Genomic DNA, 13,798 nt, shown 5'->3' with positions numbered 1-13,798 from the left:
ATTCCAAATGTAGCTTTATGATATATTAAGTAATTCCATTAAATGTAACAATGAACAAGTATAGTCCAACTAGAATTTTCAAATCTAGAACACATCTCAATGATTCAAGATTACCATATGAATATGCAGAAATATATATATACATATATATATATATATATATAGAGAGAGAGAGAGAGAGAGAGAAAGACTCATTCCACAACTTGTCTGTACTCTATAAGACATATAGGAAGTAAAGCATTTGGAAACAAATAGATAAGAACATGTGCGACTGGTATAATTCTGGAATCTCTTTAAAATTCAAAAAGCTCAGAGAGGTTAATCCTGCCCCCTCCTTCCTCATCTCACATCACATCTTCCCTTCCTTCTTCACCTGATTCCTGTTGATGGAAGATGCTCCAAAAAGGCCCACTTATATCCCAGCAAGAAAGAAGGTAGGTAGGTGTCATGGAAAAATTGGGGAAAGGAAGTTTTCAAACATATATATTTACTGCCTACTACATGCCAGGTACTTTTCTAGGTACTAGGGATCCAGCAATGAATATGATAGATAATATTTCTGTGTCTATGAGGCAAGATAATAAACAAAACATGCAATTTTAATTAGTGATCAATTTTGTGTAAAATGGAGAAAAGTGTTGGATAGTGACTGTGGCTAGTCCGAGATAGTGTCTCAGAGGAAGTGACATCTGAACTAGGAAGTGAATGGTAAGAAAATGCTGGCCATGGTAAGGAACAGCCTGTGCAAGGCTCTAAGGCAGGTATAAGCTTAAAGAATAATGGGCAATGTAGTCAGAGAGACAGGCATGGGCAGAAAACTGAAGTTCTGACTTTAGTCTAAGTGCAACTGGTTGTGTTAGAAGAAAAGGACATGTAATGGGTATAGTTAATAGCACACAGCCAGTGGCCTTTGGTAAAAGACTTGTTACTATCACTAATTTGTTCTGTTTCCCTTTGATACTGTAAAGTTCACAAAGGCAGAGCCTAAGGCTTATTTGATATTACACACTTCACATTATGCTTGGTATATTGTAAGTATTAAATAAATGTAGGTTGAGTAAAATTAATGAAGAAGTGAACACAAATAACACTTTAATCTTTAATGGCATCCTTTGTCATAAGGTAATTCCCAAAGCACAGAGATTGCTTTGCAAATATTAACTGACCTGATATTATTTCTATTGAAATAAAAGTCTCATATGTTTGAATAGTTGACTAGTCACTACTCACACATGCTCATAGAAGCTCAAATAGGAACACATCTTATTTAGTCCTCTGCTCTGTATAGTTTCATTTTTTAAAAAGATTTATTTATTTATGCATACAAGAACTGGGGCACAGGCCAGAAGTGTAGGGGGTTGAGAGGATTCACCAGAGACAAAGTGGGGAACAGAACAGGCAGATTGACTGAAATACACTGCTGAGAGAAGCAGCGGGCAAGGCAGAAGAGGTCTGCTACGCCATGTGGGTAGCTCCCTGGCCGGGGATCGGACTTGTGCTACAGAGGCTATGGGTAGCTTCATAGTGCTACGTCTTAACCCCTTGTGCCAGCAGGGATGCCCCTCTGTATAGTTTTAAAAGTCATCATTTGTTTCCTTTTGTATTAATCTTCCAATATAGTCACATGTTACTTAATGAAGAGAATATTTTATGAGAAATGTGTCATTAGGCAATATCATCTTTGTGCAGATGCTACTGAGTGTAATTATGGCACTGCCTAATATACACCTAGGCTATATAGCATAACTGATGGTGGTCACTGTCACTGGCGTGATGTGCCTGAACTATATGCCATTAAAAAAGCTTTCTGTTTAATAAATAGGAAAGGAGGGGAAAGACCCATTCCAAACAACTTACTCTCCAGTTGTTGAAACATTGCTGACTTGGGATACATGAGCACTGTGGGAAAGAAGCAAAGAGAAATGCAGATTAGATCAGAGACTGAACCATTTAGTCAGGCCCCACTGACCCTTGTACGATGCTTTACCACCCACTGACACGTGATAATTTTCATAAGTTTCTAGAATTAGTGATGGTCCTGGTTTATTCCTGAACAGTGGCTTTTTCTCAATTTTAAAGATGATCAAGAGACATTTCACAAGTGACTTTGAAAACTGTGTCTACTTAACTACTACAGACTTCACTCAAGGTCTTTCCATTTTCCTAAAATATTAATGCAATTGCTGCTCTTTCCCACTACCAACCCTACCACTCCCTCCTCTGGCCTGGGATGAGTGCTCTCCTCACCTCCCCATCCTCCAGGTCAGCAGACAGAAGCATCTTTCTAACCTGGCTCTGAATGTGCAGAGGGTAGAGGGACCAAAGGAGATTGGAAATGAGAAACCAACATTGTTTTCAATTCTTGAACTATTTTTCTAAGTCATGTTTTCTTCATAAATTCCTCATGATGAAAACTCCCCAAGTTCTAACAGCTTCATCTTAATACCTAAATTTGTTGAGCATTTATAAATTTCCCCATATTTTTTCTATTTTTCTCTAAAGCCTAAATTCCTTTGAAAATATTAAAAGGCAGTCAGCATTAAGAGGAATGATGAAAAATTACAGAACACAATCTGACAGCACCCTTTGGAACTCTGTTCCTCTTGCCTGTACCCCATGTTCATATAACCGCAGTGAGGTCGAGGCTGGCAGCTATTTTAACTCTGTCCATAGCAGTACTTTTCCATGTTCTGCCCTTTAGTCCTTTGTCCATTTCTAGATCAAGATCCAAAAGTAACTATACTTAAATAAAAAATTACAAAAATTTTTAGTGTATTTCAAACTATAGTTTTGCCTTATAGGTCTAATAGTTCTTTTTTTCCTTCTTCTTTATAGAAGACAGCTGAAGATAACAAAAGCTGCTAATGATCAACATTGATGGTTGCCTTTTAATCACTCTAGACATCCTCCTCTATGCATCAGTACTATATAATTTTCAACACAGGAACATGTCGCTCTGGAATCATCTGCTGGGCTTTTCCTCCAAGCATGGGTAAATCTTATCTCTTGCAATTCAGAATCTAAGTGCCTCAAGGGATTATATGATATTTCTTTTTTTTAAGATTTATTTTATATATACAAGAACCGGGGTATAGGCCAGATGCATGGGAAAGTAAGAGGATTCACCAGAGACAGGGAGGGGAACAGAACAGGCAGACTGACTGAAACACACTGCTGAAGGGAGCAGCCATGAGACAGGAGAGACATGCTGCCATGTTGGTATCTCCTGACCGACCGGGATTGAACTCGCACTGCAGAGGCTGCGGACAGCTTCACAGCGCTGAGCTCAACTGCCTGCGCCACCAGGGAGGCCTGGGATTGTATGATATTTCTCATTTTCTTTCATTACATTCCTTACCACTACTATCACCACCACACCTAACATAGGATGCATTATCTCAGAAGGCCAACAGACACTCTTTTTAGCCCTGGAGAATATCCTCTAGTTAAAGCTGCAGCACTTTATCATGGCCACAGACCAGAGCCAAATCCCAGAAAATCCACTTAAAAGAATGCCATTGCAGAAGGTAAACTCATGAGAAGAATAATAATAAATGAATAAATGAATGAATAATACACCCTAAATAAATGGATGAATAATACAACCTAACAATTATCAAGTGCTTATGTTTTAGACATTGTAGTATTTTTTTACAGCTTCTTATTTATTGCTTACAGGAACTAACTCTGTGATGTAGTTATTATTGTTTTCTTTTCTCTATAGTCAGAATAAAAGGCTAGAGAAGTTAAGGAACTTATCTATGTCATAAGACACAGGAAATATATGAGCTGGGATTTAAGCCAAGAAAGGTTTAGCTCAGGGCCTCCCTGGTGACTTAGGGGTTTAGTTTCAGCACTATCACTGCTATCACCACCTGAGTTCAATCCCGCCAGAGAGCTAACCCACATATGGCACAGCAGACCTCTCCTGTCTCTCCTGCTACTCCCCATAGCAGTGTATTTCTGTAAAATCCACCTGTTCTGCTCCCCACTCTGTCTCTGGTGAATCTTCTCACTCCCCCACCCCCAATCCCTGCACCTCTGACATATACTCCAGTTCTTCTATGTAAATAAACAAGCTTTTTTTTTTTTTAAAGAAAAGTTTAGCTCAGAGTCTAAGTTCTTAATCACTACACTAGATTTTCAATCCATCACTCACTAGAATAAAAACTCACTAGAATCATCTCTGTATATGGAAGCCTGGACTTAGGTATTTTACTTTGCTTTTAATCACAACTATTTCTCTTCTGCCTCACAATGGTTGTTATTCATAGTGGTTCCCAGGTTACATAACCAACAATAAATCCTTTGCCTGCTTTCTGTCCTTAATTGGAACAGGCAGTCCCTGCTTTTGAAGCTTTGTGGCTAACCCTCTGTAAATTCAACACTGTATAATTAACTCCTGTACTCCACTTCTCAATGCAGTTATACAAGCTTGGGTTTGGACAGCAGGGACCACTGTGAATAATAACTTGGGAGAAACCTGGGAGGAACCTCGAAGAAGGAAAAGAATGTACATCTGCTAGATACTGAAAAACACACCAAAGGTATATAAGTATAATGAGCTAATCTCCTAAGTCATCCTCAAAAGAAGAGAGATATATTACCTCTCCTCTGTCTACATGCTTGAAGTGAACTTCTTTCTGCCTTTAAAACATCACCAGAAAGTGGGGTGGGGGGAGACCTATACCTAACATACAAACAATGATGTAAATTAACATCACCTCAAAAAAACATAAAATCCACTGTATAAAGTAAAAAAGCAGAGTACTATGTAGTTGTTCTAAAAGCAAAAAAAAACAAAAAACAAAAACAAAACCCCAATACCCCAATATTTCTCTGTTTCTTTTTTGGGTGTGTATGAGAAAAATGAAAGAAAGGTGAGGAAGAAGGAGACAAGGAAAGAGCAAAAACACCAGATTCGGAGATTATTAACTTCAATAATGTACATCAGAATTGTCTCCAATGTACATAAATGTACATCAGAATTATCTGGAATTCATCTACACATGGATTCCAGTTTAGCAGGCCCAGGTCTAGGGAAGGGAAAGCTGCCATTCTGCAAAGCTCACAAATACATGGTGATTCTGAAACTCTTGGTGGGTGGCACTGATTAGCAGGGCTCTAAATACTCGCAACTAAAATTCTTTAAAAGATCACAATTCTGAGGGCCTCCCCGGTGGCGCAGCCGCTGAGCGCTGGGTTGCGAAGCTGCCCGCGGCCTCTGTAGCGCCGGTTCGATCCCCGGCTGCTCCCCGGCCACCAGAGGAGGGTCCCACATGGCGCGCAGACCTCTCCTGCCGCCCGCTGCTCCCCTCAGCAGTGTACTTCGGTCCTTCTGCCTGCTCTGCTCCCCGCTCTGGCTCTGGTGAATTCTCTCACCCTCCCGCGCTTCTGACTGTACCCAGCGCATGTATAAACAAAACAAACAAATAAATAAATAAATAAACATGCCTCTATTAAAAAAAAAAAAAGACCACAATTCTGAGTAATGAAGATATGACTTGGAAACTTATGCTAAACTGAGTGAATAAAAGGCAAGACGTCAAAATTTCTCCAGCTAAAAAAAATGACCTGAGCCCTCTGAATCAGTCTTCCTCAGTATGTAAAATAAATGAACAAATCAATAATAAGATAAAAATTAAAGCTTATTAATTTTTGTTAATATACTTATCATAGGTCAAATTTTCAACAAATTTGTATTTTTATTTATTTTGAAGATTTATTTATTTATACAAGAGCTGGGGTACAGGCCAGAGGCACAGAGGGTGAGAGAATTCACCAGAGTCAGAGCGGGCAGCAGGCAGATGGACCGAAGCCACTGCTGAGGGGAGCAGTGGGCGAGGCAGGAGAGGTCTACGGCGCCATGTGGGCATCTCTCTGGCGGGCCGGGAATCGAATATGCGCTGACAGCTTCACAAGTGCAGCGCTCAACCCGCTGTACCACTGGGGAGGCCCAAATTTGTATTTTTAAACTTTAATAGTTTCTTGGAATTTTTGGTTTACTTAAAATGTTTGTATTTTCACAGCATTTCCCTAAAGAAAGTATTCTGAAGAGAGAGTATTTTCCATTGGGAATCAGAAAAGAGACATTCTAGACTCAGCTGTAGTTAGCTGAAATGATAGGCAGATTGTTGGTTAGCTTGGCTGCGGTCAGTTGGTTTCTTCATACAGAAAATGAAAGATTGGGTTAGTGATCTCTGTGGTTTTCTTTTAGTTTTAAAAGTTTGTAGCACTCACTCAGATTTCAGTTTACTGACCTAAAGTTTAAATCATTACAAAAGGTAGTAACTGCATATTTAGTTTTATGACAGTGTCAGTCATATGTATAGTTTATTAGAGACTAAAATAAGTGTAAAAATACCTTCCTAGTTCCTCTGGAATATGCTTAACAATTCACCAACAATAAGATTTCTAAGAATATTTAATGACAGAACAGGAACTGCTTCCATAGCTATAACTGGCTCATGTGGTAGTCCTAAAACATTGACAAAAAGGTAATAAGCAAATAAGCTAAAGTGAAAGATAAATATTTCTTTGATATTCATATACTTTTTTTAATCCTCTGCAATAGGTTGAGAATAATAAATTTTTCTCAAAGCCCTTGACTGATTTGCTAATATCTTACTTACACAGTATAAACACTTGGATATGGAAGAGTTACTATGTTATTGATTTTGCTATCTGTTTTCTTTTTGTTCATATTATCAGAAATATATTATGCATTTTTATTGTTAACTTTTCTGTGCCATTTTATTTTAGGTATGGCTCTTTAGAGCAAAATACAATTCATTTAGTCATTTTTAAAAAGTATTTTTTGTTTTTATCAAAGAATTTAATTCATTTAGATTTACTATCATAGCTTATATATTTGTTATAGTTTTATGATTTTGTTTTATGTTCTCTAATTTGGGAGCTTTCTTTTCCTTTGATTTCTATCTCTAATCTTCTGAGAGAATTTTCAATATAAGAATCCCATGCACCATGATTTTAGTGGTTGCCCCTTATAGTCATACATCTATAACTATTAAAATGAAAACAATATCCAAAACACAATAAAATCCCCCAAACTCCTGCTTGTATTATACTACCTTTGATGTAAGATGAGCAATATTATTGCTCTCTTTGCCATTCATTCCTACATTAATGATTATAATTATTGTCTACTTAATGAAAGCTTTTATTTAATTTGCCAATTATTTGGGAATATATCAACCTTGATTTCTACTTCTATTTTCATAAACTAAGGCACCATTGGTTAACACTGTATATGATTCAGTTATAGAATCACAACTTTTCATATATAGGTTGCCATACCACACCTACCACCAATGTACCCACAGTCCTGCACCATGATGTACTGTATCCTGCTCTCCACTCTGGTAACCTCAATTCTGCTGTCAGACTTCTAGGGTTTATTAATGGTTTGGTTTTGTCTGATTCTTTGTTTTGTTTCTCATTTACATGTATACATGTATACATGTTTCTTCCTTATACATGTATACATGTAAATGAAACCATCAGTATTTGTCTTTTTTGTTCTGACTTATTTCGCTTGGCATAATACCCTCCAGTTTCATCCATGTAGTTGCAAGAGGAAAAAATTCACCTTATTTTTTGTAGGTGCATAATATTCTACTGTGCAGTGTGTGCGTGTGTGTGTGTACATACATACATACCACATCTTAATCCATACATCTGTTCTTGGGCACTTAGGTTGTTTCCACAATTTGACTATTGCAAATTGTGCTACAGTGAACATAGGTGTATATATATATATCTCTTTGAAATAGTGTTTTTGCGTGGAATGGTTGGATCTTTGGTAAATCTATTTTTGATATTTGGAGAAACCTCCACAGTTTTCCATAAGGACTCATTCACACCAACAGTGTACTAGTGTTCTTTCCTCTCCACAACCCCATCACTTTTGATTTTTGGTCTTTGTGATATAGGCCATTCTCACAGATGTGAGATGTTAACTCTTTGTGGTTTGGATTTGCATTTGTCTGATGATAAATGATGAGGAGCATTTGTTGGTCTGCGGGCATATCTTTGGAGATGTGTCTATTTAGTTCTGCCCAATTTTTGATTCAATTTTATTATTATTATGTTGTTGAGTTGTATGAGTTCTTTGTAGATCTTGATATTAGTTTCTTGTCAGATGTATGATGTACAAATATTTTCTCCTATTCAGCAGGCAGTCTTCATTTTAATGATAATTTCTTTCCACTTCTATTTCTGTCAGTATGGTTTCTTCCTTAGGATCACAATTCTGAGGTTGACTGTTCAAAATCTGACATTCATACCTAGCATTATTTCTCTCATAGCTTTTTCTTCAATAATTTGGAAGAAATTCTTGAGTTTTTATCTTCTCATGTACTTGTTTTATATTTAATAATATATATTTACTGGTTTCCCATTTAATTTTAAACTCTGTTTAATAAATTTCTCAGCTCCTCTTTCCATCCTTATTTCAGTTGTTCTGTCTTTTGATTCAAACCCCATTATCTCCTTAACACATGTTTCAGAGAATGGTTATGTACTTGAGTAATTTTTGAGAAGATTAACAATATTATTTCTCAGATTTTATTCTGAATCACATAAAAAAAGAATTCTCTGATTTTTTTTTTTTAAACAATGAGTCTCCAAGACAAGTCATTCATTCCCTTAGTTTGCAATTTTTCTTCATAGGTGAGTTCCAAACAGTTTGAGTTTAGTGGTTCTCAAGGAAGATTACCCAATCAAGGTTTAGTTGTTCCCCCAAACCTGGGTATATGGAGTGCTTTTAATTTATATCATTGTCCCTTGACTGTGGATAAATGACCTTGTTTGGATTTGTACTTTCAGAACCAGTATATGAGATCGCCTAAAACAATTGTACTTATATGCACTTGCTGTTTGGTACAATTTTATAACTAAACTGGAGAAAAAGAAACAAATTTGTAGTTTCTCTATGTTTTGTGTAGTCTGATAGCATTCATTAAATTCAATAATCTTCCTCCCTCTATCCCTTTCTCAAATGCCCTTTTTTAGCAGTCTCAGTAATTTTAGGGGGAATCCTGTTTCTTCTTTATTATTCTGTTTCTTGAAAGTGCTAATCTCTGAATGGGTACTGAAATAAAGAAACTCTTCATCAAGAGGTGAAGAAAGAATATGAACTCAGTTCTAGACAGTTAAAAAAATAAATTTCTATTGAGTTGGGAGAAATGTCACTTGCTTTTCTTGGTAGTGCAGTAGATAGTGAGTTTTCCCCCCTTTTCCCTTCTTTTTATGGCCATCTCTGTTATTTAGATGGTGACTGTGAAGTCTACAAGGCCAAAATATGTTTCTTGGTCCATCCCCATTGACAATGTGAACACTGACATGGTTTTCTTCAGTACTGTTATAAAACTGTCTCCAGTTTTCTTGTCATTTATTTCATTACTAGAATTATTTTATGCCAAAGAAAGTGGAGCATAAGAAACTCAGTCCTAGTGGAAACAACCATAGAAATCAAAGCCTTGGCTTGCAGATACTGAATACTCAGACAAATAGAAAAAAGCAACAGATCCCACTTAGATCTACTGGATTTCAGGCAAGAGAACTTTGGCAACAGGCTGAGCTTGGCATAGAACACCAGGAATTCGTTCAATTCTTCTATGAGCAATTGAGGTAGGGGCTCTCTTTTGCCAGCAACACACAGAGCAGGTTCTCTATGGATCCGGGCAGACGGGTAAAGGAGAGTCCTGGAGCCCAGTGGCTTTTTCAGGCTTTTAATGATTTTTCTAGGCCACTTGTAGTGAGGCAACCAGATGCAAGGCAAGCAGAGGGATGGGGAGCCAGGAGGATGGTAGGCTTTCCAGCTCCCGGCTCATCTTTACTCTCTCTGTATTCTCTGGTGCTCTCTCATAGCCCTTCTCTGCTGAACCTCCTTCTGTTGCCCCATCCTCTGCCGCCCTTATATACGCAGCCTCTCAGTTCAGGTGTGCCCATTATGCATGTCCACACCATACTTCAGGTGTCCACCATCAGGCCTGCATACCCTGAGCCCACAGCCCCAAGTGCCTCCTGCATTTAAGGCCTCACGTGATAGTCACAGAGGCCAATGCACAAAAACCTGAGAAATCTTCATTTACCCTACAGGCTCCTTCTCAGGGATTCCAGCAGGAAAAGGGCCCAAATATGACCAAGAAAGTTCTTCACCTTAAGTTTGAGGTTCATGTTTATTTGCTGGCACTCTCACTAAGGGCTTGGCATAACCTGTCCTTCCCTTTCATTTCCTTAATCACTTCAACAGGACGGGCGGTCTCTAATGAGCATCTGGGGACCATGACACTCACCGTTTTAGCCACTGTAGCTGCAATAAATTTGCCACATGGGATGGTGGCAGGTGTAGGTTTGTAGTTGCTATTTCTTCCCTTTGCAAAAAAGCTCTGTGGCAAATTAAGTTAGGTTGGAGAAGTACTGACATTAGAGAAGACAGTGTTTTTACCACAGAAGATGGTTAATGTAAAATGGGAATTTATGTCTATTTTTAACAGTCCTTCACACGCAGTAGAGCATGTCATTCTTTTACCTGAATTCCAGACTGAGAATGACATAATAGTTTACCTCAGACGAGTCATATAAATGGTTTAAAAAATTGATTAATGTATTACATCATATAGTGTTCTTCAGAAAAAGAAACCACATTTGAAATTTTAATTTCAGGGTAAACATTCAAGCTAAATGCACTTATGAAATAGCTCCACTTAATTTAAATTTCCATCACATGAAGAGAATGCCCGCTGGTAACTTACATTTTCTGCAACTTTACATCTACTATAAATGTGGGCTAGTATGCATATTCACTCTTTTCTTTTTCCTATTTTAGTTTTTAAGACATTTAAAAAATATATTATTTATTCATAGACAAACTGGGGTGTAGGCCAGAGGTGCAGGGGTTGAGAGGATTCACCAGAGCCAGAGTGGGGAGCAGAACAGGTGTAACTACTGAAATAGATTGCTGAGGGGAGCAGTGGATGGGACAGGAGAGGTCTGCTGTGCCATACATGGGTTAGCTCCCTGGCCAGGATTGAGTGATAGCGCTTATACTTAACCCCTGCACCACCTGGGAGGCCTCTTAAGAATTTTAACACTGATAGGTCAAATAGCTTCTATTGAGAATTAAGTAAATGTAGGTTTTCTTTTTCCTTTAAACTTTTGTAAGTACAGGTAAAGATTACATTATTAGCTAAGTATTATAATTTATGTAGTTATAGCAATTTTTACAATATAAAACTCAATTATGTGTCTTTGAGGACTTAAGACTTAAGAACCAATTTTCCCTGACTGCTTTTTAAAATAGTAGTCAAACTGAAATAAAATTTCAATACTATGTAAAACACAATCGACATTATCCAGAGGAATAAAAATAAGTCATTCGGAGGAATAGTTCTCAAAAATTGGCATGATCCTGAGCTCTAATCCTTTGTACTGCATAAGACTGAATTTCCACTAATATATGATAATTAGTTGTTTTTTTCTGACTGTATATTTACATAATGTCACCATATACTCAGCAACACTACCCTCATGTGTTTATAGTAATTGCACTGTTGAGATAGCCTGCAAGCCAGAATATGCTGATTGAGTTGGCAGAAAACCAGGATGAATCAAATGGACCACCATGTTGTCTCAAACTGAAACCTCAATGTTCCCTCTCTTGCCACAAAGATTACGCAATAAACTCCAAGTCACTATCGGGCAGAACACGACCCAAGAGTAGTTACTTGGTTAAGCCTGAAGTGCTGTGATACATTTTTGAAATCTTGGTAGTTGAATAAAAACCTAAATCTTGGGTCTACCACAACAAATCATATTAAAGATAAATTATATATTACATATCTTGACATTTCTTTTTTGAAAGAGGAAATTCCTCAAAATTGAGGAAAGATAAAAAGAAATTTGTCATTTTTACTTTTATTTACATGGTTATATTATTTTCAAATATATTTTCTAGAAGCCTTGAAGTGAGTAGTGAGAAAAGAAATGCAATTAAGTAAGAAAAATTTGTTTTGAGGTTATTTCTAAGTTGGAGACCTCACTTAAAAATCACATAAGAACAGCAACATTTTAGTCACTAGAGAGAAGTGATCTCATCTAACGTCTACTCTGAATTCTGTATACTAACCTTACCTGTTGTTTTTCTGGCTTTATACGCTTTGGAAAATAATTTTAATCTTCAAAAATTTGCAGATTAATAGTTTTATAGCACCCTACTGCAAAGATCATGATTTAACATAATCTCAGGTTTCTTGACAAGTGAGCACCTTTTGTTCTCACCCTTTCTTTCCTCTGCATAAATGTGCAGAATCCAGATTTTTAAATTTAGGTTATAATCTAACCATTAGATAGTATTAGAAATGAGAATGGCTGTCTTGAAAAAAAAAATGGTTATCTTGATAATAATTCTGAATTTAAAACTAATATCTTAAGTTTAGTCCCTTCAACTACTAAAAATTGTTTTAAGATTCTTAAACCAAAGTGGGGGAAAATAAGGCATGGAAAATGTATTGAGGGATTCTAATAAGCTTACTCTAGCCACAATGTAGATAGAATATTTGATTGAAAAAATGGAAATAAGCATAAAACCCCCAAAGAAGTCTTAATCCTCCTACATTCCCAGTAATAGATCAAGAAAAATCAAATAAATACCTCAAATAGAAAGGTGACAAAGGTCTTTCATCTTCCTGCGAACTAAAAGGAAAATACATTTTGAATTACTATAATTTCTGTTACTATCATAATAATTTTACTAAAACTCTGCTCACCTGTCACGAATTTTAAGACATAAGTGCTAATCTCACATGAAATACTATTTTAGTAAAACACTACCTTGGACTTTGCCAAGGCCAATTACTTCTTCAAGGAAGGCTATTAAGAGAGGTTTTCTCTAGATTAACCTAAGGGAAAAGTAATATACCTCACTTGAAGAGGAAGCTTTTTACTACTTTATTCTACGAGCCCAATTCAAGTATTCACATATTACACATAAACTCTTAAAATGATTACATACTCAATTATCTCAATAAAGTTAATTGCAGCTTATTAACATGATGATGAAACTAAGAAACAGCCAACAAAATATTCTTATTAAGTGTGAACCACTTCAGGAATGAGGCCCTAGCTATGAAAATACACCAGTAAGCAACACCCATGCACTTTGTTTTTTGTAGTTACTCTAAGTACTAACTGGTGTGTATAACACAAATGGAAACAAACAAAATTATAAAAATAATTTAAGCTTCTCAAACAACACAGAAGCCATAACATTATTATAAAAATGATTTAATTTTTTTTTTTAAATTTAGATTTATTTATTTATTTATACAAGCATTGGGTACAGTCAGAAGCGCGGGAGGGTGAGAGAATTCACCAGAGCCAGAGCGGGGAGCAGAACAGGCAGAAGGACCGAAGTACACTGCTGAGGGGAGCAGCGGGCGGCAGGAGAGGTCTGCGCGCCATGTGGGACCCTCCTCCGGTGGCCGGGGAGCAGCCGGGGATCGAACCTGCTCTGCAGAGGCTGCGGGCAGCTTCGCAACCCAGCGCTCAACCGCTGCGCCACCGGGGAGGCCCAAATGATTTAATTTTTAACATGCAAAATACAGACTATAATAAAATATTTCTCCTTTCTGTAACCTGTTTTTTTTTTTTCCTTCTGATAAACAACCCCAAGGCACAGAATGAGTTTATCTCCCTTATGTTCACTGGATGGTCTTGGAAGGCTTTGATTATATACTATGATAAGATTTTCTCTAGTAAATGACCCCAGTATATG

General features: G+C 37.1%; 1 protein-coding gene across 1 annotated transcript in view; it reads right to left on the bottom strand.

The window, feature by feature from the left end:
* FAM13A (family with sequence similarity 13 member A) overlaps window positions 1-13,798 on the bottom strand; it is a gene marked incomplete at both ends in the record, with an annotated part of 225,394 nt that overhangs the window by 55,633 nt on the left and 155,963 nt on the right. The window contains 2 exon segments of the mRNA XM_084234137.1: window positions 1,858-1,899; window positions 12,676-12,717. Of these exon segments, the coding sequence (XP_084090263.1) occupies window positions 1,858-1,899; window positions 12,676-12,717 (84 nt within the window).

The sequence above is a fragment of the Talpa europaea genome, assembly GCF_964194135.1.
Source record: "Talpa europaea genome assembly, chromosome: 5".
Lineage (NCBI taxonomy): Eukaryota > Metazoa > Chordata > Mammalia > Eulipotyphla > Talpidae > Talpa > Talpa europaea.
Note: the sequence above shows the minus strand (reverse complement) of the source record. Positions and strands in the feature narration are given on the sequence as shown.